Consider the following 26,692-nt stretch of genomic DNA (forward strand, 5'->3'; position numbering starts at 1 on the left):
GACCACCTGGACAGATGGGCAGAGTCCAATGGGATGGGGTTCAATAGCTCCAAGTGCAGGGTGCTGCACTTTGGCCACAACAACCCCATGCAGAGATATAGGCTGGAGTGGGAGTGGCTGGAGAGCAGCCAGACAGAGAGGGATCTGGGGGTGCTGATTGATACCCGCCTGAACATGAGCCAGCAGTGTGCCCAGGTGGCCAAGAGAGCCAGTGGCATCCTGGCCTGCATCAGGAATGGTGTGGTCAGCAGGAGCAGGGAGGTCATTCTGCCCCTGTACTCTGCCCTGGTTAGACCACACCTTGAGTCCTGTGTTCAGTTCTGGGCCCCCCAGTTTAGGAGGGACATTGAGATGCTTGAGCGTGTCCAGAGAAGGGCGATGAGGCTGGGGAGAGGCCTTGAGCACAGCCCTACGAGGAGAGGCTGAGGGAGCTGGGATTGTTTAGCCTGGAGAAGAGGAGGCTCAGGGGTGACCTTATTGCTGTCTACAACTACCTGAGGGGTGGTTGTGGCCAGGAGGAGGTTGCTCTCTTCTCTCAGGTGGCCAGCTCCAGAACGAGAGGACACAGCCTCAGGCTGTGCCAGGGGAGATTTAGGCTGGAGGTGAGGAGAAAGTTCTTCCCTGAGAGAGTCATTGGACACTGGAATGGGCTGCCCGGGGAGGTGGTGGAGTCACCGTCCCTGGGGCTGTTCAAGGCAGGATTGGACGTGGCACTTGGTGCCATGGTCTAGCCTTGAGCTCTGTGGTAAAGGGTTGGACTTGATGATCTGAGAGGTCTCTTCCAACCCTGATGATACTGTGTGATACTGTGATACTGTAATGCACCAGTTCACACAGAAGGGTGTGCAAGGAAGGCACTGAATCTTGGTCATCTCGACCATGGGGTGATGGCATTCATGTGGCAGAAGGCCATGGCATCCCTGAGCTCTGCATTTGCCAGATCAAATGCACCTTCATTGACAAAGTTCTGGTGGGAATATGCTGCCACCCTGGTGCCAGACTGCAGGGTGTGTTCCAGCCTTATGCCAGTGTCAGATGGCAGCAATGAGCATGCCTCTGGGAGGTGTGCCAGGTGGAGGAGCTTCTCCACTTGTTGTTGGAGGAGGTAAAGTAGGTTGAGGGAACCATCAGGGAATGTGAAAGAGAGAAAGACTCCTGGAGCCACACCCTGCCCTCGCTGAAACAAACCCAACAGGCAGACAGAGCTATAGTGAATGCGGTAACAGCAGGCAATGGCAACAGGCACCACAGGTGTTTGTCCCCACCAACTACCCCACTTTCCCCAGTGCCCTTCCAAATAGGTACATGGCTCTGTAAGGGGAAGTAGATGATGATCAAGATGATGGTTCACCCAGCTTGGAGCTGTTGCTGCAGTTTAGAATCATAGAATTTCATAGAATCATAGAATCAACCAGGTTGGAAGAGACCTCCAAGATCAGCCAGTCCAACCTAGCACCCAGCCCTAGCCAGTCAACTAGACCATGGCACTAAGTGCCTCATCCAGGCTTTGCTTGAAGACCCCCAGGGATGGTGCCTCCACCACCTTCCTGGGCAGCCCATTCCAATGGGAAATCACTCTCTCTGGGAAGAACTTCTTCCTAATATCCAGCCTATACCTACCCTGGCACAACTTGAGACTGTGTCCCCTTGTCCTATTGCTGGTTACCTGGGAGAAGAGGGTTTAGTAGGTCTATCCTCAGCGCCAAAACCTCCTCAGTAGAGAATAAAAGATGTGTTACTGTCATGGATAACTCACTTCTGCAGGGACCAGAAAGCCTAATAAGCAGACAAGATCCATGTCTTTTGGAAGTCTTCTGCCTCCCTGGGGCCCAGGTTAGTGACACACAGAGAAAGCTTCCTTCCCTAGTATGGCACTCAGACTACTGTCCACTGATGATCTTGCAGATAGGCAGTGATAAAGCAATGAGAAAAAGTCTAAGGGCAATGCAAAGATGTTTCAAGGCCTTGGAATAACTGGTTAAGAGATAAGGAGTACAAGTAGTGGTCTCCTCTACCACTCCAGTTGCAGGGAGTAATGAATGAATAAACAGGAAAAGCCAGGTGGCATGCACCTGAGGGTACTGAGTGAGCTGGCAGAACTGCTCAAGTACTTCCCATCGTTTACCAGCAGTCCTGGGTAACTGGAGATGTTAGAACAAGGATGTCAAAGCGATAGACCTGTCAGTCTGAGCTCAGTACTAAGAAAGGTCATGAATGGATCACCTCAACTGCCATTATGCAGCATGTACATGGAGAGGACACAGCCTCAAGCAACATCAAGGGAAGTTTAGGCTTGAGGTGAGGAGAAAGTTCTTCACTGAGAGAGTCATTGGACACTGGAATGGGCTGCCCAGGGAGGTGGTGGAGTCGCCGTCCCTGGGGCACTTCAAGGCGAGGTTGGACATTGCACTTGGTGCCATGGTCTAGCCTTGAGCTCTGTGGTAAAGAGTTAGACTTGATAATCTATGAGGTCTCTTCCAACCCTGATGATATTGTGATACTGTGAAAACAATTGACCAGGCCAGTCATCATAGGTTCATGAAGGGTAAGGTCCTGCTTGACAAATCTGATCTTCTACAAGGTTACCTGCTGAATGGGCAAAGGAAAGGCTGTGGATGAGCTCTGTATCTGCACTTTGGTAAATAAATGACACTGTCTCACAGAGTATGCTCCTGGAGAAACTGCCTAGTCACAGCTTGGATGGGTGGATGCTTCACTGGGTAAAAAACTGGCTAACAGACAGACCCAAAGAGTGGTGGAGAGTGGAGTTAAATCTAGATGGTGGCAAATCAAAAGTGGTGTTTCAGAGTGCTTACTGCAGGGGCCAGCTCTCTTTACTATCTTTATCAATGATTTAGACAAAGCAAGTGAGTGCACTCTCAGTAAGTTTGCAGATGGCATCAAACTGAGTTGAACTGTTGACATGCTTGAGGATAGGAAGACTTTACAGAGGGATCTGGACAGACTTGATTGATGGGCTGAGGCCAATTGTAGGAGATTCAACAAGGACAAGTGCTGTGTCCTGCATCTGCGGCATGACAATCCCATGCAGCTTTACAGGCCTGGGGAAAGGTGGCTGGAAAAATGCCCAGCAGGAAGAACCTGAAGGTGCCACTCAGCATGAGACAGAAGTGTGCCCAGGTGGCCAAGAAGGCCAACAACACCCTGGCTTGTATCAGCATTAGTGTGGACAGCAGGGGCAAGGCAGTGGTTCTCCCCCTGTATTCAACACTGTTGAGGACACACTTTGAGTACTTTGGGCCCCTCATTACATTGATTGTTGGAGAGAGTTCAGAGAAGGGCAATGACTCTGTGAGGCTAATGAAGGATCTGGAGAACAAGTCTTTCAAGGAATAGCTGGGGGAACTGGGATTGTTTAGTCTGGAGAAGAGAAGGCTGAAAGCAGACTTTATCACTCTCTACAACTATGTGAAGGAAGATTGTAGTAAGGTGGACCTTGGTCTCTTCTGCCTAGTAAAAAGTGATAGGACAAGGGGAAACAGCCTCAGGTTACACCAGTGGAGGTTTAGATTGGAAGCTTCCTCACAGAAAAGGGGGTCAAACACTGGAGCAGGTTCTTCATGGAGGTGGTTGAAGCCCCAGTCCTTGAGGTGTTTAAAAGATGCATAGATGTGGCATTAAGAGGCAGGATTTAGCACCAGAACTGGCACAGTTAGATAATGGGTGGACTTAATGATCTGAAAGGTCTTTTAGCTCCAAAGCAATTCTACGTCTCTGTATATTCAGTGCATCTAACAGAAGTCAGATGTGATCTTAGCAGGGCCAGAAATGAGGCAGCTTTCTGCTCTGGTAGAAAGGGAAACCACACAAGACTCTTTTTCTAAGAACACACATTTCTGTAGCCTTTCTCTGAAGATGCCTTGCAACACTTTCACCTGGCAAAGCCTCTGTGGACAGCTTCTGTAGCCTCGCCTCTTAACAAAGGATCTTACTTGTGCAGGCTTCCCTGTTGCACTGCTTTTATTCTGTACCCAGCTCCACGGTCTGGAAAATGCATCTCTTCCTGGGGCCGTTTGTTGCCAAAGCCATTCACATATTCCTCTGGGTACAGGGAGTGTAGACAGTTTGGCCTTCCAGGAATACTGAACAATAATATGCTGCTTCTGCCTAATAATTGCAAAGCACTTTGTAAGCATTAGAGACTTAGACCTTGCAGCTGCCTGTTTCACTTTAGTTGCTATTAGCCTCAAGCGATGAAGGAGGCCCTGAGCTGTCTAGAAATTTAGCTCTCGATCATGTAAGAAGGATGAACTGCAGATACAAATCAAACCTGGGATTGCTGAGGATCAGCCAGACAAGCAGTGCCAGGCTTCATCCCAACTAATTGCTTGATGTGAGACTGATTTCTCTCCTTTTTGATAGGTAATGGGCATCCAAGGTGGAAGAGTAGTCACCAAGGTGCAGAGGCCATGCATCCTTCCTTGCTGCTTAACTGCTTCATAATGACCCAAAACCAAGCCAAGGTGAGAGCCTAAGAACACACAGCTCATATGTTGTCTCAGGAAGTTTGTCCAAAGGGATTATATCCATTTCTAACAGATATAACCACTACAGCAGATCAGCAGTCTCTATCTAATGTTTGCAAACTCCTCTATCTAACTTTTGAGTATGGCTTGCCAAATGTCCACCTGGAAATAAAAAAAAAATCATTTATTCACTTTCTGCTCTTAGTGTTGGAAGTGTAGAACAATTATCAATCCCTGAAGAAGCTTTACTTCTGGATAGTTGTGTCAAAAAGATTAATGAAACTCTCTTTCATTTATTCCCTATTTGCAGTATGGATTAGCAGAACAGAAAGACCTCCAGAGTCTCTTAAATTTTATTCCAAATAAACCCCAGAGACAGCCCTTTTGTAACACTGGAATTCAAACAGATAGTCCATTTCTGCTTGCTGGGTAATAAAGCACAGATTGTAACAAAACACTCTTTTCATTCTGTTTCTTGGTTTTGATCCAAACCCCCCCCCACACACACCAAAACCAAAACAAAGCACAAAAACATAACAAAAAAACCCCCAACAAATAAAACCCCCAAAACAGGGAAAAATGCAAACAAACAAAAACAATTTCAGAGGTAACATCACCTCAAAAAAAATTTAAACCAATGTTTTTCAGCAGGGGTGTGGCCAGTTTTAAACCTAAGCTTAAGAAGCCAATGCGGCCAGTAGGACAAGGGAGGTTATTCTGCCCCTGTACTCAGAGCTGGTCAGGCCACACCTTGAGTCCTGTGTCCAGTTCTGGGCTACTCAATTCAAGAGAGATGTTGAGATACTGGAATGTGTCCAGAGAAGGGTGATGAAACTGGTGAGGGGCCTGGAACACAAACCCTATGGGGAGAGGCTGAGGGAGCTGGGGGAGTTTAGCTTGGAGAAGATGAGGTTGATCTCATTGCTGTCTACAATGTCTACAAACTGAAGGGAGGTTGTAGCCAGGTGGGGGTTGGTCTCTTCTCCCAGGCAACCAGCAACAGAACAAGGGGGGACAGTCTCAAGTTGTGCCAGGGGAGGTCTAGGCTGGATGTTAGGAGGAAGTTGTTGCCAGAGAGAGTGATTTCCCATTGGAATGGGCTGCCCAGCGAGGTGGTGGAGTTGCTGTCCCCTGAGGTGTTCAAGCAAAGCCTGGGTGAGGCACTTAGTGCCATGGTTGAGTTGACTGGATAGGGCTGGCTGCTAGGTTGGACTGGCTGATCTTGGAGGTCTCTTCCAATCTGTTTAATTCTATGATTCCATGATTCTAAGCTGCCACCATGCTGACTGGATGTAGGTCTTAGAAGTCACACTAAGTATGCTTAAGTAGGAATATTTATATGCTCAAGGGACAGGGGGAAAATCAGCTTATGATGTAGGAACACAATTAAGCACAGATGAATCACAGAAATGTTCCAAAGGACCTTCTCCTATCAGGCGTGCTGCCTTCCAAGTACCTCTCAGAGTCAGCTTGTCCCAGTTCTAGCACTTCTCTGGAGAAAGTTAACCCAGTGTTTCTTGTATCCTAAGTGAGTTACTCATTGTAGGCAGGTGGGGGGTGGCCTCTTCTCCCAGGCAACCAGCAACAGAACAAGGAGACACAGTCTCAAGTTGTGCCGGGGGAAAGTACAGGCTGGATGTTAGGAGGAAGTTGTTGTCAGAGAGAGTGATTGGCATTGGAATGGGCTGCCCAGGGAGGTGGTGGAGGCACCGTCCCTGGAGGTGTTCAAGAAAAGGCTGGCTGAGGCACTCAGTGCCATGGTCTAGTTGACTGGCTAGGGCTGGGTGTTAGGTTGGCCTGGCTGCTCTTGGAGGTCTCTTCCAACCTGGTTGATTCTATGATTCTATGGAACCTTCCTCTTCACCTCAGCTGGACGTGCTCAGTTTTAAGTGTATATTACACTCTTCAGCACAAATCTTTTGGGCATTTCTGCATGGAGGGTAAAACTAGAGCTGAGTGCAAGGGCAGCGTTTTTGAGAGCTCTGCTGGGAGAATGACTTGGTACACCTTTGCAGGTGTGATGGTTTGGGCTCTTACCCGCCCTCCCCCCACTTTTGAATTTGCCCCAGCTAACTCAGACAGCCTCTGGGAATATAAATGAAGCTATTTATTTTACAGCAGCGAATATACAAGCAGCTATTTACAGTATATACAGTTATATACAGAAATATACAAAGGATAAACAATACAGAAGCACAACTCCCCTCCCAGAAACCTGAGTCCCCAGGAGGGGCTCTCAAACCACCCCAACACCTTCCCCGGCCCTCTCAACCTTACCCCAGTTCTCAGGAAGAAGAGAGGTGCAGCCAAGAGGTTAGGGAGCAAGGTTAGTGGGAGCAAGGTTAATGAGATATGACTAGGTCTGAAGGCAAAGGCAGAATAAAAGACAAAATGGAGAATGTTTTACTTCTTCTTCCCAGAGTTCTCAGTGTGACTGTGAGAGAAGAGACACAATTGTTTTTCATTTCACTGCCCATTATCTAGTTCTTTTACCAAAACATTCCAGCTTGCTTCAAACTAGCACAGCAGGAGAGATTTCTGTATTTAAAGCTGCATGTATAAAGCTGGAGGCATTAAAAATAAACTTATTAATCCATGTCATCTGCATGCACCTATCATGTTTGTTAGGAGAGGTTCCCATTCTTGAGATCAGCATGAGACTAAGATTTACATCTGTGAGTTGTGAATCCTTACCCATGAAACTGAGGCCTGAAGTTTTCAGAAGAGACATGCCTTGAGTAGCTTGGTATAACAAAGTGAAAAAATGAGCACCCAAGGATGTAAAAAACCCAATTCCTTGCTTGTTGGGGAATAATGGACAGCTGCTTCAAACTCATAGTCAGTGCAATTCAGTTATTTTTTTTAAATAAAGTATTTCAGAGAGATAAAGCTAAGTGTCACTTAGGGACACTGACACTAAGTTTCTGAAAATGTGACCTTACTGTATGCTACTTTGGCTGCCCATAATGACAGAAATTTGCACTATCCACGTCCCATTCTGAACTGAATCTGTAAAGAAGCATTTTGAGGCGGGCAAGAAAGCAGACTGTTCTGATCTGTCTCTGGATGATGATGCTAGGTCAAGGAAAGTTTCAGAGCAAGGACAAGTCTTGAATTTCTGCAGCTGCAGAAGTATGAAAATGATCTCTTGTATTCAGGAACATAGGGTGCTACATGTGCAGGCAGGATGAAGGTTAGGTCCTGAGCAAGCAGCAGGATGATTCTAACAGTTTCAGACCTTAATATGAAGCCAGCTGTAATTGCATCTGAAATCTTTTGATGCCACTTCTTTTCAAACCTGTCTCATTATAAATAAATCAATTAATTTAAAAACTCCTAATACCTCATTGAACTTTGGAGGCAATTAGTTACAGTTTATCTGGGAAAAGAAATTGCTATCTGCTGCTTACCTTAACTAAAGTCCATGAAACAATCCGTCCATCTGAGGAGACAGAGAAGAAATTCAAATTGTTGTCCATGTCATCCTTCTGCCACTTCACCTTAAACCAATAAGACAGTTCCAGTCAGCACAGGGCACTCAGCAGCAGGACAGAGTACTACATCTTCAGGGGGGGTCCTCTGACAGAACAACTTGAGCACAAGCCCTATGAGGAGAGGCTGAGGGAGCTGGGATTGGTTAGCCTGGAGAAGACGAGGCTCAGGGGAGACCTTATTGCTGTCTACAACTACCTGAAGGGTGGTTGTGGCCAGGAGGAGGTTGCTCTCTTCTCTCAGGTGGCCAGCACCAGAACAAGAGGACACAGCCTCAGGCTGCGCCAGGGGAAATTTAGGCTGGAGGTGAGGAGAAAGTTCTTCAGTGAGAGAGTCATTGGACACTGGAATGGGCTGCCTGGGGAGGTGGTGGAGTCGCCGTCCCTGGAGCTGTTCAAGGCTAGGTTGGACGTGGCACTTGGTGCCATGGTCTAGCCTTGAGCTCTGTGGTAAAGGGTTGGACTTGATGATCTGAGAGGTCTCTTCCAACCCTGATGATACTGTGATACTGTGATACTGTAACTTAGAGGCTTCCTAGTGCATAGAGTGTATGAACACCCCTACTTCCACAGGCAGTTTCTGAAGTGCCTTGGGCACTCCATCACTCACTTTACTGAAAGGATGCTCCAGAGCATCTGAAGACTGCACCTGCCCATAGCCATCTCCCACAGCAGTGACAGGAGCATTGCCATCTCAGGGCCTTGTGCAGTGTCAGAGCTGTGCAGTGCTCTGCCCTATGGCATGCCATCTCAGAGACCTCTGAGACACCTCCAGCAATGCCACAGAAAGGTTCCCAAGACACACACCAATCCTGCACAAACTAATTTCTTCCCATTTGGCCAACTACCCCAGGTGCAGTGCCATACGGCTACCCTTCAGACAGACCACTTCAATCAGCTTTCTGTCCCTACGTGGGATGAAGGCAAGCTTTGCTGGCAACATGTGTTGCAGGTTCTTGGGGCACTTCTGTTTCAGGGAGTCAAAAATGTCTCCATTAAAGATGAAATCCTCCCTACACCTTCAGAGCATCTGTCTGCCGGGTAAGGAGATTTGCCTTTTGACTGTGACAGCTCAGCAGGAGAGATTAGAACTCAGATAAATGGCTTACAGTTTAGAAAAGACATTTCAGTTAGACCAGAAGCATTAAGAACACTCGATTTTCAGATCTGGGAATTCAATCAGACTGAAGGGAAAAGGATGACTTGTCACTGGGCCTGTCAGCATACACTCCTGTGCACATCTGTCAGTCCAGAGTGGGGACAAACACTTCAGCACGTTCTGCTGAGGTTTTCAAAGGTCTATCTGTTCCTGTTCAAGGGAGTGCAGCAGACACATCTCCCTAAACATCAACCCACAAACATGATAAATGGGCACGATTATCCAAGAGTTTACCAAATACTATATAACCAGCTATTTATCTGGTACCTGGTCCAGAAAACAAGCAGCATTCTTTAACTACACAGATTGGGTATTCAGATGATAATTCCATGGGAGGAAAAAAAATCAGTGCTATTTCTGTTTTGTAAAATTGTTTATATTGTGAAGATCTCTGGAGCATGAAAATTCAGCAAGACACTCAGCAAAGGGTAATTAATCCCCTGGTGAATGGGTCTCCTACCTGGAACATGCTACTCTGAAGAAGGAAAAATAAAATAGAAAAGGAATCAATCATAAGAATACACCAAAATGCCAATTTCTTGTCTGTAAGGTGCCTCTGAAGACTCTCAGGTGGCATATACCTTTGAGCATCCTTATACAGAAGAAATGGTAAATCTCCAAGTGGAATCAACTCTGCTACCTGGCATTTAAGGAATGGCATCATTCATTATGCCCAGAATAAAATGTATAACCATATGACAACAGGTTGAACAGCACATATGGGCTATAAGGCTGGCCACTGCACACAAAATGTGCTGGGTACATCTATTACAGGAATATCTCCCTGGGATCATGAGCTACTGCCGACAATGACAATGACAATGACAGCAGCTGCTTCAGGTGAAGGGGTTGGTGTAGTGAAGAGTTTGCATTCAAAACGAGTAAGGCAGAGTTCTGGGGAACTGGTTACAAACACATGTGAAACCTATCTCGTACTGGACAAAACTAAAAGGGTCTTGTTTCAATCAGAGCTTTTTTAAATGTGACTCTGAAATTGTCTGAGAAGGTTTTCATTTGCATGTCCACCACAACTCTTCTCTAATCCATGTCCTTCTTCTTTACCAAATATTTGGGATAATCAGTCATATTCCCCAGCCTGTTTATAGTGCAAACTGACTTTGCTTGAGGTAGAGGAAGCTATGTCTCAAGACAGCACCTCCTGTAAAAACACTGTGCAGAGGTCTTGCCACATAAGCTAAGCAGCAGTTAGTAAGAGTGGCTTTACTGGGACAGGGCTATGCTGCAAGAGAAGGGGCTCTCACAGTATCACAGTACCACCAAGGTTGGAAGAGACCTCACAGATCATCAAGTCCAACCCTTTACCACAGAGCTCAAGGCCAGACCATGGCACCAAGTGCCACGTCCAATCCTGCCTTGAACAGCCCCAGGGACGGCGACTCCACCACCTCCCCGGGCAGCCCATTCCAGTGTCCAATGACTCTCTCAGTGAAGAACTTTCTCCTCACCTCCAGCCTACATTTCCCCTGGCACAGCCTGAGGCTGTGTCCTCTTGTTCTGGTGCTGGCCACCTGAGAGAAGAGAGCAACCTCCCCCTGCCACAACCACCCTTCAGGTAGTTGTAGACAGCAATAAGGTCACCCCTGAGCCTTCTCTTCTCCAGGCTAACCAATCCCAGCTCCCTCAACCTCTCCTCGTAGAGCTGTGCTCAAGGCCTCTCACCAGCCTCGTTGCCCTTCTCTGGACACGCTCAAGCATCTCAATGTCTCTCCTAAACTGGGGGGCTCAGAACTGAACACAGGACTCAAGGTGTGGTCTAACCAGTGCAGAGTACAGGGGCAGAATGACCTCCCTGCTCCTGCTGACCACACCATTCCTGATGCAGGCCAGGATGCCACTGGCTCTCTTGGCCACCTGGGCACACTGCTGGCTCATGTTCAGGCGGGTATCAATCAGCACCCCCAGATCCCTCTCTGTCTGGCTGCTCTCCAGCCACTCCCACCCCAGCCTGTATCTCTGCATGGGGTTGTTGTAGCCAAAGTGCAGCACCCTGCACTTGGAGCTATTGAACTCCATCCCATTGGACTCTGCCCATCTGTCCAGGTGGTCAAAGTCTCGCTGCAGAGCCCTTCTGCCTTCCAACCCAGCCACATCTGCCCCCAGCTTGGTGTCATCAGCAAACTTGCTGATGACTGACTCCATGTCCTCATCCAGATCATCTATGAAGATGTTAAAGAGGATGGGGCCCATGAGCCATGAGCTCTCCAGTATCTAAAACCTGCAGCCTGAACCCAACAATGTCCCAAGCTGCACATGTAAGACAAATGCCAGCAACACATACCTGTTGCTACAGTCAGCACAGGTGTCAGCTGTCCTGAAGCAGACAGCCATCCAGGTTGCTCACACAATGCACACACTAGGATCAGAGACAGTCCATACACTCTCTACGTCAAGAGTCACAGCTTGCCCCCTATCAGAACATACATCCAGGCACTCATTAGTGAGCTTGGCTTGAGCTGTATAGGGGCAGTTGCAAACTGAGTTCCCAGCTCTGCTGTTGCCAAGTAGAGTAGGTATTTTGCACTCAAGCAAGAGCTAAGTGACAGCCCACCACATCAATGGAAAATGCGTGGGTGAAGGCTAAGTGGCAAGAGTATACCCAGATCACTCTGTACAGACACAGCTTCTGAGGCCTCATATCTATGCAAACATGTGTTTCAGAAGTCTCATCCAGAGGTTATTGACATCATAGGCACTCTCAGGAGCTCATGATTTTTTTTCACAAGCCCCAAATAAAAGACTTTTCCCCCACTCCAATAACCCTCCAAACACCCTCTCCTGCCCTATTCAGGATTTCTTCTATCAGTAATCAGCTGTCACAATTACTTTTCTTAGAATCATAGAATCATAGAATCAACCAGGTTGGAAGAGACCTCCAAGATCATGCAGTCCAACCTAGCACCCAGCCCTAGCCAGTCAACTAGACCATGGCACTAAGTGCCTCATCCAGGCTTTTCTTCAACACCTCCAGGGACGGTGCCTCCACCACCTCCCTGGGCAGCCCATTCCAATGCCAATCACTCTCTCTGGCAAAAACTTCCTCCTAACATCCAGCCTAGACCTCCCCCAGAACAACTTGAGACTGTGTCCCCTTGCTCTGTTGCTGGTTGCCTGGGAGAAGAGACCAACCCCCACCTGGCTACAGCCTCCCTTCAGGTAGGTGTAGACAGCAATGAGGCTCACCCTTGAGCCTCCTCTTCTCCAGGCTAAACAACCCCAGCTCCCTCAGACTCTCCTCATAGGGTTTGTGTTCCAGGCCTCTCACAAGCTTCATTGCCCTTCTCTGGACATGTTCCAGCATCTCAACATCTCTCTTGAATTGAGGGACCCAGAACTACACACAGCACTCAAGGTGTGGCCTGACCAGTGCTGAGCACAGGGGAAGAATAACCTCCCTTGTCCTACTGGCCACACTGTTCCTGATGCAGGCCAGGATGCCATTTGCTTTCTTGGCCACCTGGGCACACTGCTGCCTCATCTTCAGCTACTATCTATCAGTACCCCCAGGTCCCTTTCCTCCTAGCTGCTTTCCAGACACTCAGTCCCCAGCCTGTAGTGCTGCTTGGGGTTGTTGTGGCCAAAGTGCAGAACCCTGCACTTGGCCTTGTTCAATCTCATCCCATTGGCCTCTGCCCACCCATCCAGCCTGGCCAGGTCCCTCTGCAGGTCTCTCCTACCTTCCAACAGATCCACACCTGCTCCTAGCTTGGTGTCATCTGCAAACTTACTGATGCAGGACTCAATCCCCTCGTCCAGATCATCAATAAAGATATTGAACAGGACTGGGCCCAGCACTGATCCTTGGGGAACATCACTAGTGCCAGCTGCCAACTGGATGTGGCACCATTCACCACTACTCTCTGAGCTCTGCCATCCAGCCACTTCCTGACCCAGCACAGAGTGAATCTGTCCAAACCATGAGCTGCCAGCTTGGCCAGGAGCTTCTCGTGGCAGACAGTGTCAAAGGCTTTGGAGAAGTCCAGGTAGACTACATCCACAGCCTGCCCCACATTCATCCATTACACAAACTGGTAGAGAAATGAGAGTGATCAGCCCCCCAAAAACACGCAGGCTGATTTGCTTGTGGTACTTTTGATCCAAGATTCAAAGCAGTTAACAGAACATGAGTTAGGTATCTATTGTAGACAGCTTGAACACAGTCCCTCAAAAGCATCAGGATTTGCCTGCAGATGCCTGTCAGCATCCCAGTGATATTAACTTGAATTTCAGAAAACAGAAAGTGGCACTTAATACTTTCAGTTTTCCTTCAACATCTCTGACACCTTAATAGTGTTTCTGATCTTTTTTCTCCTGAACTTTGAATATCATGAACACCACTTAGAGTAATTAGACTTCATGATAGTGCAATCAAATGGGGCATGTGCTCAGAACTGGCCTTGTCTCTGCTCCTAGAGGTCTGCAAAAATGGCACAATCTCCTGTCCTTACAGCATCACTGCTGTGTGGGGTGGAGCCCTTGATGAGAAAACCAGGCAACTTTGTGTGTAGTGACAAGAGTTAATTCTTTCCTGAAGCATGTGGTAATCAGTTCAGGATTTTGGATGCATAAGACAAATTAAAGAAAAGTTCCACTGTGATAAAATATGAGTAAAGAACCATGTGAGAATGTAAATTGTATATAAACAGTAGTAAGAAAACAAGTAAAGAGAGCAGTTAAGTCATTTCCTGTGCCTAATCATGATGGGATCTGTAATAAAACCAAGGATATGCTGCTTTTTTTCCAGAGTGGTCTTTAATCTGACTATTTCTGTGGCCCAAAATGAGCGCGTGAAAGTCACTTCTGTTAGTAGAGTCTACTACTTTTAATGTTTTGTTTCTTAAAACTTGTCTTTTAAGAAGCTGAGGCTACTCCAACCACTGTTTGTTCACAGAAAAATGAAGATGAGAACCTGCATGCACTCTGTTATGAACAGCACGTTAGCATGGCAACACTTCATTCATTCTTAGCAAGTGAATACTACATTTTAAGTCTACAGAAGCTGGCAATGGCTTCTGCCCAGCAGGAGATTAGAGCATTTATCCTACCTAGATTGAAAATTCCTGTGTTTCTGATGTTGTTTCAACAAAAGGAATAACGTTTGATCAGTCTGCATGGCACGGAGGCTGCGAGGCACTTGCACTGACAAAAACCAATTGGTCAAAATCATCCTGGCCACGAGGCTGTATTGAGCACTTTGCAGGCAGCCACAGGCAAGAATGGGATCTGCCTGCCTCTCTTGTGAGGTGGCACATGCTGCTGCAAACACCCGTCCCTCTGGATAGCACTCACAGTATCTCACAGTATCACAGTATCACCAAGGCTGGAAGAGACCTCACAGATCATCAAGTCCAACCCTTTACCACAGAGCTCAAGGCTAGACCATGGCACCAAGTGCCACGTCCAATCCTGCCTTGAACAGCTCCAGGGACAGCGACTCCACCACCTCCCCGGGCAGCCCATTCCAGTGTCCAATGACTCTCTCAGGGAAGAACTTTCTCCTCACCTCCAGCCTAAATCTCCCCTGGTGCAGCCTGAGGCTGTGTCCTCTTGTTCTGGTGCTGGCCACCTGAGAGAAGAGAGCAACCTCCTCCTGGCCACAACCACCCCTCAGGTAGTTGTAGACAGCAATAAGGTCACCCCTGAGCCTCCTCTTCTCCAGGCTAAACAATCCCAGCTCCCTCAGCCTCTCCTCATAGGGCTGTGCTCAAGGCCTCTCACCAGCCTCATCACCCTTCTCTGGACACACTCAAGCATCTCAATGTCCCACTTAGCTTGCCTAAGATCAGCTGTGAGATGCCACATGCAATACATGCACAATTGGCTGATGAATAATTCCTTCCCTTTCTGTTAATTACCCTTCAATGAGCCCTCTGACAGTACTGCATACCACAGCCCTGCTGAAAGCCACTAAGTGAAATAAGCATTTTGATTATTCAGTCTCTGGAAAGAAAAAAAATAATTTTTTTTAAAAAAAAAGTCTGTCTCAAGTTGAGAAAAGGAAAGACAAAGGCATTATCATAGAATCATAGAATCAACCAGGTTGGAAGAGACCTCCAAGATCAGCCAGTCCAACCTAGCACCCAGCCCTAGCCACTCAACTAGACCATGGCACTAAGTGCCTCAGCCAGGCTTTGCTTGAACACCTCCAGGGACGGTGCCTCCACCACCTCCCTGGGCAGCCCATTCCAATGCCAATCACTCTCTCTGCCAACAACTTCCTCCTAACATCCAGCCTGTACTTTCCCCGGCACAACTTGAGACTGTGTCCCCTTGTTCTGTTGCTGGTTGCCTGGCAGAAGAGGCCACCCCCCACCTGCCTACAATGAGTAACTCACTTAGGATACAAGAAACACTGGGTTAACTTTCTTCAGAGAAGTGCTAGAACTGGGACAAGCTGACTCTGAGAGGTACTTGGAAGACAGCACACCTGATAGGAGAAGGTCCTTTGAAACATTTCTGTGATTCATCTGTGCTTAATTGTGTTCCTACATCATAAGCTGATTTTCCCCCTGTCCCTTGAGCATATAAATATTCCTACTTAAGCATACTTAGTGTGACTTCTAAGACCTACATCCAGTCAGCATGGTGGCAGCTTAGAATCATGGAATCATAGAATTAAACAGAATGGAAGAGACCTCCAAGATCAGCCAGTCCAACCTAGCACCCAGCCCTAGCCAGTCAACTAGACCATGGCACTAAGTGCCTCATCCAGGCTTTGCTTGAACACCCCCAGGTATGGTGACTCCACCACCTCCCTGGGCAAGACACTCTTATGTGAACTGACAAAGTAAGACACTAAGAAGACTCTAGGAAGCGAACAACTCCTTGGGCTGCTAAGGGAAGTCCCTGAGAATCTAATCTGGGGACAAATTCCTTCAAATGCCATTCTGACAATCAGTACAGTCCTAAGCAAAACCATCAAGGAAATGCAAAGGGTGTGAAGGGAACTGAAAAGAACATCCATCCTGCTTGAGGCATGATAAAACACACTCCTACCATAGGCTGCTCTCACCAGCCTCCAACAACAGAGACTCAACAACCACCCTGTGACATACGTCAGTGCTTAATTGGTCTTATACAAGAAATTTCCTTTACCACAAGTCAAGGCAATTACTCCTTACAATTCCCCCAGTGGACACAGAGAACAGCAGTTTAATCCTCCTTTTATAACAGTCTTTACATGGCAAAAAAAAAGGATATTGCATCACTGCACCTTTCTCTTCTTTCCCAACTCAGCAAACCCAGCATCTTACAAAGCTGGTTCCAGATCCTGATCCGCAGACTTCACCATCTCCTGTTCTTCCTCTTCAGCCCTTCTCTGTAGCTGCAGACAGCCCTGTACAGGGACACCCCTAAGCACTAGCAGAGACAGGAGTTATAAACTACTCAATCTTATATTCCTGATAATAAATCAGAATGGCACAGGTCTTTCGGCAAACATATTGCTTCTGGCCAAGCTAGCAGCTTTTGGCTTAGACAGATTCACTCTGTGCTGGGTCAAGAACTGGCTGGATTGCAGAGCTCAGAGAGTGGTGGTGAATGGTGCCACATCCAGTTGGCAGCTATCACTAGTGGTGTGCCCCAAAGATCAGTGCTGGGCCCAGTCCTGTTCAATATCTTTATTGATGATCTGGATGAGGGGATTGAGTCCAGCATCAGTAAGTTTGCAGGTGGCACCAAGCTAGGAGCAGGTGTGGATCTGTTGGAAGGTAGGAGAGCCCTGCAGAGGGACCTGGACAGGCTGGATAGGTGGGCAGAGGCCAATGGGATGAGACTTAACAAGGCCAAGTGCAGGGTTCTGCACTTTGGCCACAACAACCCAAATCAGCAGTATAGGCTGGGGACTGAGTGTCTGGAAAGCAGCCAGGCAGAAAGGGCCCTGAGGGTACTGATAGATAGTAGGCTGAAGATGAGGCAGCAGTGTGCCCAGGTGGCCAAGAGAGCCAATGGCATCCTGGCCTGCATCAGGAACAGTGTGGCCAGTAGGACAAGGGAGGTTATTCTTCCCCTGTGCTCAGCACTGGTCAGGCCACACCTTGAGTGCTGTGTCCAGTTCTGGGCCCCTCAATTCAAGAGAGATGTTGAGGTGCTGGAACGTGTCCAGAGAATGGCAACAAAGCTGGTGAGGGGCCTGGAACACAAACCCTATGAGGAGAGGCTGAGGGAGCTGGGGGTGTTTAGGCTGGAGAAGAGGAGGCTCAGGGGGGACCTCATTGCTGTCTACAACTACCTGAAGGGAGGCTGTAGCCAGGTGGGGTTCGTCTCTTCTGCCAGGCAACCAGCAACAGAACAAGGGGACACAGTCTCAAGTTGTTCTGGGGGAGGTCTAGGCTGGATGTTAGGAGGAAGTTGTTGGCAGAGAGAGTGATTGGCATTGGAATGGGCTGCCCAGGGAGGTGGTGGAGTCGCTATCCCTGGAGGTATTCAAGACTGAATAGGGAACTTAGTGCCATGGTCTAGTTGATTGGCTAGGGCTGGGTGCTAGGTTGGACTGGACAATCTTGGAGGTCTCTTCCAGTCTGGTTGATTCTATGATTCTATGATTGCTAACTGCTGGCAGTGTTCTGATGTATTTTTCCCTTCTGAAATCCCAGTACCTACCCATTTATCCCCGTGTTTTATATCAGTGTATTTAATTTCTCCTTTCTAAACACAATATTTGCTTTTGTCTTTATTAAACTTCATTGCATTGATTTTGGTCTTCCAGTTTAGCAAGTTCATTTTGAACACAACCATGTCTCACAAAATGCCTTTTCCTCCCAAGGGAGCTTCCCTATTCTGTAATTGGAGTTGTTAATGAATATAAGATGATATAAGGAAGACCAGGACTGAGGCTGGAGGGTCTCACCTGAAGCATCTTCAGTGTCTAACAGCAAGCTTTGTATAACTGTTCTTTGAGCACACTGCCTCAGACACCTGAGCTTCCTCTTTATGGTGATTTCACCTAATTCATATTTCTCTGCTTTGGTTACAAGCGTGTCACTGTGTGAGCCTGAATCAGAATCTTTAGTCAAGTCAAAACAGATAGAGGTGATAACCTTGACTGCCTTCCCCTTCTTCATGAAACCCATTTCTCTGAAAGGGAAAGAAAGAAATTATGCTGTCTTGACAGTTTATTCTAGACAAATTCAACCCAGCATCCCTGAATCACCTTATTATCTGGGCATTTACAAATGGTTTTGCCATTTGTTTCAATGCTTTGGTGACTTTCCACTTCTTCCAGGTCTTTAAGACATTTCATGGTTTTCATGGCCATGCCTATCCTGCAGGTCGCAGTGTAGCCTGATTAGTGCTGTGCTCCCATCCAGCACTTGCAAGACCCTGTGGCTGGCCTAGGATGCCTCTAGCCTGTGTTTCAGAGCTCTGGTACCTTGTCCATGCCACTGCTTATCCTGCATACAAAGACGGTCCCTTTGAGAAACACGCTGTAGAAACTTTGTTCACCAGATACTGGCTCTACAGCATCACTGACAAGTGTTTTGGGATTGATGACAGCAGATTTTGTAGGTATCATATTCCAGTCTGCCCACGTCCCAGGTACATGAATGTGTCTGAGTCTATAGGCAACAGCAGAGTGATGCTTCACTTCATCCATGCCCCAGAGCACACCCCAGCCCTGCTTCTGAGCCAAGGTACTCAATCAGCTTGGATGCTGTAAATGGGCTTGCACATAAACACTACCCTCTGCTTAAAATACAGGACAGATGTAACCCAAAACCTTCCTGAAATGCTTGCTAATGGTCTGAAATTGCTTTGGCTAGTTCTTTAAGTACTCCAGGGTATGTTTAAGCCAATCTTGCTGATGAGTAAGAACCTGTCTCATCTAAATATTTTTTAATATGCTCTTTCCCTATTCTGACTTTCATCCTGTTCTTTCATCCTCTTGTTACATTAATCATGCCAAGCAGTCAGTCTCAGACATTTATTGTAAGATTAAACAATATGACATCAAATATTCCATCTTTCTCCACAACACCCAGTATTAGCTGAAAGCTAGCTTTAGTGATGAGTCTATATCCTGCATTCCTTTAGCTTCTAATATACTTCCCAAAGGCTTTCTCTTTCCTTTTATGACCCAGGATAATCACAGCTCATATCACACCTCCACCTTTTTTGTGTTAATTTGCCTTTTTTACTTTTGTCTAACACTCAGCTTTAGATACTGTCCTTATATCTGTGCTTCAAGAGTTTCTTTGTAATTCACTGACGAGTTCTGGATGCAGCTGTATGGGCCATTCTTGAAGAGTTTGCTATTCTGCCCAATCCAGTAGCTCAGTGAGTTCATCCATCTGGCTCCACAACTAAACAGAGTCAGGGTTTGCTGCAGAAGGTCATCTGCACATCATGGGAGCTTAAGTGCTTCTCAGTTCCTCTGGATTCTTCCAGATATCCTACTTTCCCCATTTCTTGAGTACACAAGGCTAGGCAGAGATACCTGGGAACTTTTTACACTCACACTGGCTGAAGGCTTTACTCAAGAGTTCACACTGAACAAGCATGCAAACAGAAAGACAATCAGCCTGCAGGTCCCTCTAGCTATGTCCACCCTGGCAGCAAAGCACAGACAAAACCCCACTGTTCAAATCACATTTCCCCATTGCCTTTATGCACAAGCCTGGGCCAAAGCAAAGTGCCAGAACTCTGGAGTTCTCCTATGGTAGAAGAGCAGAACATGTGCTCTGATTAGTAAGGCTATAAACTCTCACGGAGCAAGTTAGCAGCTGAACATGTCCAGAGAAGGGCAACGAAGCTGGTGAGGGGCCTGGAGCACAAATCCTATGAGGACAGGTTGAGGGAGCTGGGCCTGTTTAGCCTGGAGAAGAGGAGGCTCAGGGGTGACCTTATTACTGTCTACAACTACCTGAAAGGGCATTGTAGCCAGGTGGGGGGTGGCCTCTTCTGCCAGGTAACCAGCAACAGAACAAGGGGACACAGTCTCAAGTTGTGCCAGGGGAAGGCACAGGCTGGATGTTAGGAAGAAGTTCTTCACAGAGAGAGTGATTTGCCATTGGAATGGGCTGCCCAGGGAGGTGGTGGAGGCACCGTCCCTGGGGGTCTTCAAGAAAAGACTGGATGAGGCACTTAGTGCCATGGTCTAGTTGATTGGTTAGGGCTGGGTGCTAGGTTGGACTGGATGATCTTGGAGGTCTCTTCCAACCTGGTTGATTCTATGATTCTATGATTCTATGAGAGATGGACATAGCATGGATGCTTTTAAAAGAGGCAGACAGCCTAATCTAACCAGGAGTTAGATTCATGCCAATCTGGATGTGCTAGGCCAGGGGTGGGTGCATTTTGTCTGTGTAGAGGATACTTTGTCCATTTTGCTGCTATCCTGTTTTTCAGTCTGCCTCAACATCATGAGCTGAGGGCTCATGCTGAAGTGTTGATGGACAATACATTGCTCCATCAGTCACACCTTCTGGAGCCAGACTGATCTCCCCTGTGCTCTGACGCAAGTATTTTCCTGGACTCCTCTTAAGCAGTAGTCTCTGACTTCAGCTAAGAAGCAGTTCTCATTTCTTCCCTCTGCCTCCAAACGTGTTTCTTGTTGGTTTGTGCCAGGGAGTTTTAGCAGAATGGCATCCAGAAACACCAAGTCATTACCAGCAGAGAAGAAACCTTTCACATTCTCCTGTTAACAACAAATTTCCTTTCTTTGTTTGTTTTTTACCCTGTGTCACGTGCCTCTGCTGCTTTCCCAAGGGATCCAGTGTGGTGAAAGTCTCCATGACAGCCATCTGATCTTGAGCCCACTGTCTTTCTGTTTTGCTGGATCACATAGCTTGTCCTCTTGTGCTTCTGAGATGCAGTAATGCTTCTACAGCCAGGCTTCCAAATGCCCACCATCAAGGACATTGCCAGCTACTCTTCATTTACTGCTTACTGTGCAGCCCAGCCTGGCACTGTGAGTAGCCTGTGCATCTGAGGTGGATGACTGAACCATTCTGGAGGAATGCCTTGTGACGTGGGGTGACCAGTATCATAGAATCATAGAATCATAAAATCAACCAGGTTGGAAGAGACCTCCAAGATCAGCCAGTCCAACCTAGCACCCAGCCCTAGCCAGTCAACTAGACCATGGCACTAAGTGCCTCAGCCAGGCTTTGCTTGAACACCTCCAGGGATGGTGACTCTACCACCTCCCTGGGCAGCTCATTCCAATGCCAATCACTCTCTCTGCCAACAACTTCCTCCTAACATCCAGCCTGTGCCTTCCCCCAACACAACTTGAGACTGTGTCCCCTTGTTCTATTGCTGGTTGCCTGGGAGAAGAAACCAACCCCCACCTGGCTACAGCCTCCCTTCAGGTAGTTGTAGACAGTAGGCCTATGTAGAAGCCAGGATGGCAGTGTACATTACAAAGGGCTTCTGCCCTGTAGTGTATGCTAAAGTGAAAGACTGCTGATTTGTATCAGGGCTTTCTACCATCTATTCCACTGGGAAGCAGACAGCATTTCTTCAGTGGAATATCTAGTAAGAATGAAAGACCTCCAAAGAAAAAGAAGGAGTTTGGTCAACATTGCCATAGAAAACATTACTCTGGGATTTTTTTCTCAGAGATCCTATTATGAAACCCTGTCCCTATCCACACCCTTGAGCTCTAGAAATGGTGCTGGTAAGAGCACAGTACATGGAGCAATCCAAACACAACTGATGAGGAACAGCTGGCTGCCATATGGGGAAAGCTGGGCTGCCACCATCAGGCTCAAGCTTCTTGGCACATTGAGAAACCTCATGGAGAAAAGCAGCCCTGACAAGTCAGAGGACACTAACATCTTTCTACCACTGCCTGAGACATCTACATGATGAAGAAGTTGGAGGCTCTTTTGAAGGGAAATTGATGTCTCAGGCCAGGAGGCTGGAACCAGGATCAGATATCCCAGAAAGGTTCATCTGAGCCTCTGCCTCTTTAGATCCCTTTTATTGTTTAGCTAAGAGAAAAGCAGGTACCAGAACAGACCATAAACAAAGCAAAAATATTAAGCCCTTCTTTCAGTGCCTTATAGAAAGATAAATAGTAACTAGACACTCAACAGGTCAGGTTGCTGAGATAAGAGAGATATTTCCAGCTCTGCAAGGCCTGATGAAATTCAGCCTAGGGTGCTTAACAGAGCAGGTGAAGCAATCTCTGAATCATTAGCAAATATCTATGAAAGCTAGAAGAAAGGAGAGGTCCTGGAGGATATGAACAGGTCAAGAATGTCCCCAGGGATCTCAGATCAAAACCTGTCTTGAAGGCTAGGTTAGAGGACTGTGGACCAGTCAGTCTAACACTGAACTTTGAGAGCAGGAGCAAAGTATTAAGTCATCTGTACAGGATAAGAAGACAAGGAATGGTGAAAATGGGCTTGACAAGGAAAGATCTTGTCAAATAAAATTTATTTCCTTCCTTTTCAGAGTAATGGATCTAAAGAATTAGAGGGAAGAAGTAGATGTGATTTACCCTTAATTGTATAAGGCTTTTGGCATGCTTCCTGTGATGTTTTCAGAATCAAGCTAAAGGGGGGAGGGGGGAAAGGTCTAAATGGAATTACTATGATGTGGATGACTGAGTGAAAGGGAATTTTCAAGAGTTATAATCAGTGATTTCCTGACCACTTGGGAGAACATCTCTGTGTGGTGCCCACAAGGGACTCTTCTGTGTGCAGCTCTATTCAATATTTCCATTAGTAAGTGGCATAAGAGATTGCAAAACACACAGAATATTTGCAGATGACACCGTTTAGAGACAGAGCATTCTGTTAATAAATCAGGACTCAGAACTTAAAGTTATCTTGACAAACTGGAGAAATAATTTGAAAATAATAAGGTGAAATGAGATAAAGACAAGTGCAGAGGGACACTGTCAGAAAGGAGAACACAAATAAACATGTAGAAATTTCTGGCCAAGATAGAATAATGTGGTAAAGGATCTGAGGCTGGTGCATAAATCAGCAAAGTGATGATGCTACAGGGGTGGGGGAATTACAGAAATCCTTCTCAAATGCATTAAGAGGAGTCTGCCACGGACAACATAGTAGGTAATGGCTCCAGTCTGTAGGTACTGTTGAAGACATCTAGATAGCCCAACCTCATTTGAAAGACAGCACTTCAGAAAAGACAACACAACGTCTGTGATGTTATGAAGGGAAGAAGAGGATATTGTCAAGGCCTCTACCAGTACTCATTTCTGTGATTCATAAAGAGTTCCCCAGTTTCAGGAAGAAAGGTTCAGTCTAATTCTAAGTTCGGTCTCACCTCTCACAAGTTTACTGCATGCCATGTTCAACTACACTGTGACTCCTTCACTAACTGCAATAAATGAGACTGCTTTGTATGGAATCAGATCATAGAATCACAGAATCAGCCTGGTTGGAAGAGACCTGTATAGGGTTAACACTCCGGGGGAGTAACCCTGAACCTGACCCTAGGGGTCTTGGCCCCTCCCCAGGGGTGGGCCACACTCCAGGTGATGGTTAGCCCACTCCCCCCACTTCCTGTGCTATAAAAGAGACAGGAGCTTCCTGTCTCTTTCTCTCTTTCCTGCGCTCCCTCTTGACAGCACACACTCACACTGCATACCAGCACACCACATGGCAGCCACGAGGCAGAGACACCATCACATTACTCGGGTTGTATCCATCCCTTTTTGTATTTTGCTGCTTTCCCTTCCTTATCCTTTGTAAACTCCCCTACCTCCAATACCCTTTTCTAAGTTATTGTTAAACTTTTCCTTTTAACTTCCAAATCGAGTGAGATTGATTTATTTAGGTGTGCTCACCTCTCCCTCTCTACATCTAATTCCCTATCTCTGGGAAGGGAGGGGGAAAGAGGGGAGGGCACTCTATAAATTCTATAAATTGTCATTTGGTCTACTAAATTTATTAGAGTCTCTGGGAACCTGCATTTGAACCCAAGACAAGACCTCCAAGATCAGCCAGTCCAACCTAGCGCCCAGCCCTAGCCAGTCAACTAGACCACGGCACTAAGTGCCTCAGCCAGGCTTTGCTTCAACACCTCCAGGGATGGTGACTCCACCACCTCCCTGGGCAGCCCATTCCAATGCCAATCACTCTCTCTGCCAACAACTTCCTCCTAACATCCAGCCTAGACCTCCCCCAGAACAGCATGAGACTTTGTCCCCTTGTTCTGTTGCTGGTTGCCTGGGAGAAGACACCAACCCCCACCTGGCTACAGCCTCCCTTAAGGTAGTTGTAGACAGCAATGAGATCACCCTGAGCTGCCTCTTCTCCAGGCTAAACACCCTCAGCTCCCTCAACCTCTCCTCATAGGGTTTGTGTTCCAGGCCCCTCACCAGCTTTGTTGCCCTTCTCTGGACACATTGCAGCACCTCAACATCTCTCTTGAATTGAGGGGCCCAGAACTGGACACAGGACTCAAGGTGTGGCCTGACCAGTGCTGAGTACAGGGGCAGAATAACCTCCCTTGTCCTACTGGCCACACTCTTCCTGATCCAAGCCAGGATGAGACATCTGAGCATGAGTTAAACTAATGGAGAAATAGAAATAAAAATTACTTTGATTAACATAGGTACATATAAATAAACAAAAACACGTTGAAAAATATTCCTGTCTTAAAACCTGGGTTTTCTTTTAAATGTAGATGTTTCGACTAAGACAGCAATGCACAGAGAAGGGAGCTGTTAAGCTAAGGAAGGTTGTCAGTTGTATTTTGCTCTTTGGAGAAAAGTTTCCTGATGTTTTACTTTAAAATCAGAGAACAGGACAGAATGGATCAGTTTAATGCGCTCAGGAAGCAAAGGCACCCCCACGACAAAAGCCATTAAGGAGATAAGATCTGTAAGGACTACCTCTTTTTAAAAGCGAGCCAGGAATATTCAGATACTTGGCTGTACTGTTTCTCATTAGAAAGAAAATGGTTTAGACAGTTGATACACATCAAAACATTCAAGATCTAATACCTTCCAGTCAGTTTACATTTCCTTTGTCTCTCTTACATCTCTAACGAGCAATTCAGATCTAAGGTACTCCCTGCCATCCTATCTGAAATAGAAGCAGGGATTTACTTAGATGTCTGTCGACTTTACCTACTGTACTTCTGTATAACACAGCTTTCCTGATTGTAAACATCAGGAAACAGCCCGATTGCTGGTTAGGAGGGACAGGGTGGCTGCAGGCCTGGTAACAGTAGATACTTACAGACCTGTCAGCCCGACCTCAGTGCCAGGCAAGGTGATGGAACAGCTCATCTTGAGTGCCATTACAAAGCACCTATAGGATGGCCAAGGGATCAGGCCCAGCCAGCATGGGTTTAGGAAGGGCAGGTCCTGCCTCACCAAGCTGATCTCCTTTTATGATCAGGTTCCCTGCCTGGTGAATGTGGGGCAGGCTGTGGATGGAGTCTACCTGGACTGCAGCAAAGCCTTTGACACTGTCTGCCACAAGAAGCTCCTGGCCAAGCTGGCAGCTCATGGTTTAGACAGATTCACTCTGTGCTGGATCAAGAACTGGCTGGATGGCAGAGCCCAGAGAGTGGTGGTGAATGGTGCCACATCCAGTTGGCAGCTGGCACTAGTGGTGTTCCCCAAGGATCAGTGCTGGGCCCAGTCCTGTTCAATATCTTTATTGATGATCTGGACGAGGGCATTGAGTCCAGCATCAGTAAGTTCGCAGATGACACCAAGCTAGGAGCAGGTGTTGATCTGTTGGAAGGTAGGAGAGCCCTGCAGAGGGACCTGGACAGGCTGGATGGGTGGGCAGAGGCCAAGGGGATGAGATTGAACAAGGCCAAGGGCAGGGTTCTGCACTTTGGCCACAACAACCCCAAGCAGCACTACAGGCTGGGGACAGAGTGGCTGGGGAGCAGCCAGGAGGAAAGGGAGCTGGGGGTACTCGTAGATAGTAGGCTGAAGATGAGCCAGCAGTGTGCCCAGGTGGCCAAGAGAGCCAATGGCATCCTGGCCTGCATCAGGAACAGTGTGGCCAGTAGGACAAGGGAGGTTATTCTTGCCCTGTACTCAGCACTGGTCAGGCCACACCTTGAGTACTGTGTCCAGTTCTGGGCCCCTCAATTCAAGAGAGATGTTGAGGTGCTGGAACATGTCCAGAGAAGGGCAACGAAGCTGGTGAGGGGCCTGGAACACAAATCCTATGAGGAGAGGTTGAGGGAGCTGGGCCTGTTTAGCCTGGAGAAGAGGAGGCTCAGGGGTGATCTTATTACTGTCTACAACTACCTGAAGGGAGGCTGTAGCCAGGTGGGGGGTGGCCTCTTCGCCCAGGCAACCAGCAATAGAACAAGGGGACACAGTCTCAAGTTGTGCCAGGGTAGGTATAGGCTGGATGTTAGGAAGAAGTTCTTGCCAGAGAGAGTGATTGGCATTGGAATGGGCTGCCCAGGGAGGTGGTGGAGGCACCGTCCCTGGAGGTGTTGAAGAAAAGCCTGGCTGAGGCACTTAGTGCCATGATCTAGTTGATTGGTTAGGGCTGGGTGCTAGGTTGGACTGGCTGATCTTGGAGGTCTTTTCCAACCTGGTTGATTCTATGATTCTATGATTCTATGATAGGATACTGAAA

The 26,692-nt window shown here is 47.3% G+C and overlaps 1 protein-coding gene across 2 annotated transcripts in view; it reads right to left on the bottom strand.

Annotated features, from left to right (window-relative positions):
- Nucleotides 1-26,692, bottom strand: part of DNAI1 (dynein axonemal intermediate chain 1) — a 248,859-nt gene that overhangs the window by 84,916 nt on the left and 137,251 nt on the right. For both annotated transcript variants that reach the window (XM_064140660.1, XM_064140659.1), the window contains exon 14: nucleotides 7,898-7,987. In XM_064140660.1, coding sequence (XP_063996730.1) covers nucleotides 7,898-7,987 — 90 coding nt within the window. The remainder of the gene's footprint in view (nucleotides 1-7,897; nucleotides 7,988-26,692) is intronic.

This window comes from Pogoniulus pusillus, chromosome Z (genome assembly GCF_015220805.1).
Source record: "Pogoniulus pusillus isolate bPogPus1 chromosome Z, bPogPus1.pri, whole genome shotgun sequence".
NCBI classification, from domain to species: domain Eukaryota; kingdom Metazoa; phylum Chordata; class Aves; order Piciformes; family Lybiidae; genus Pogoniulus; species Pogoniulus pusillus.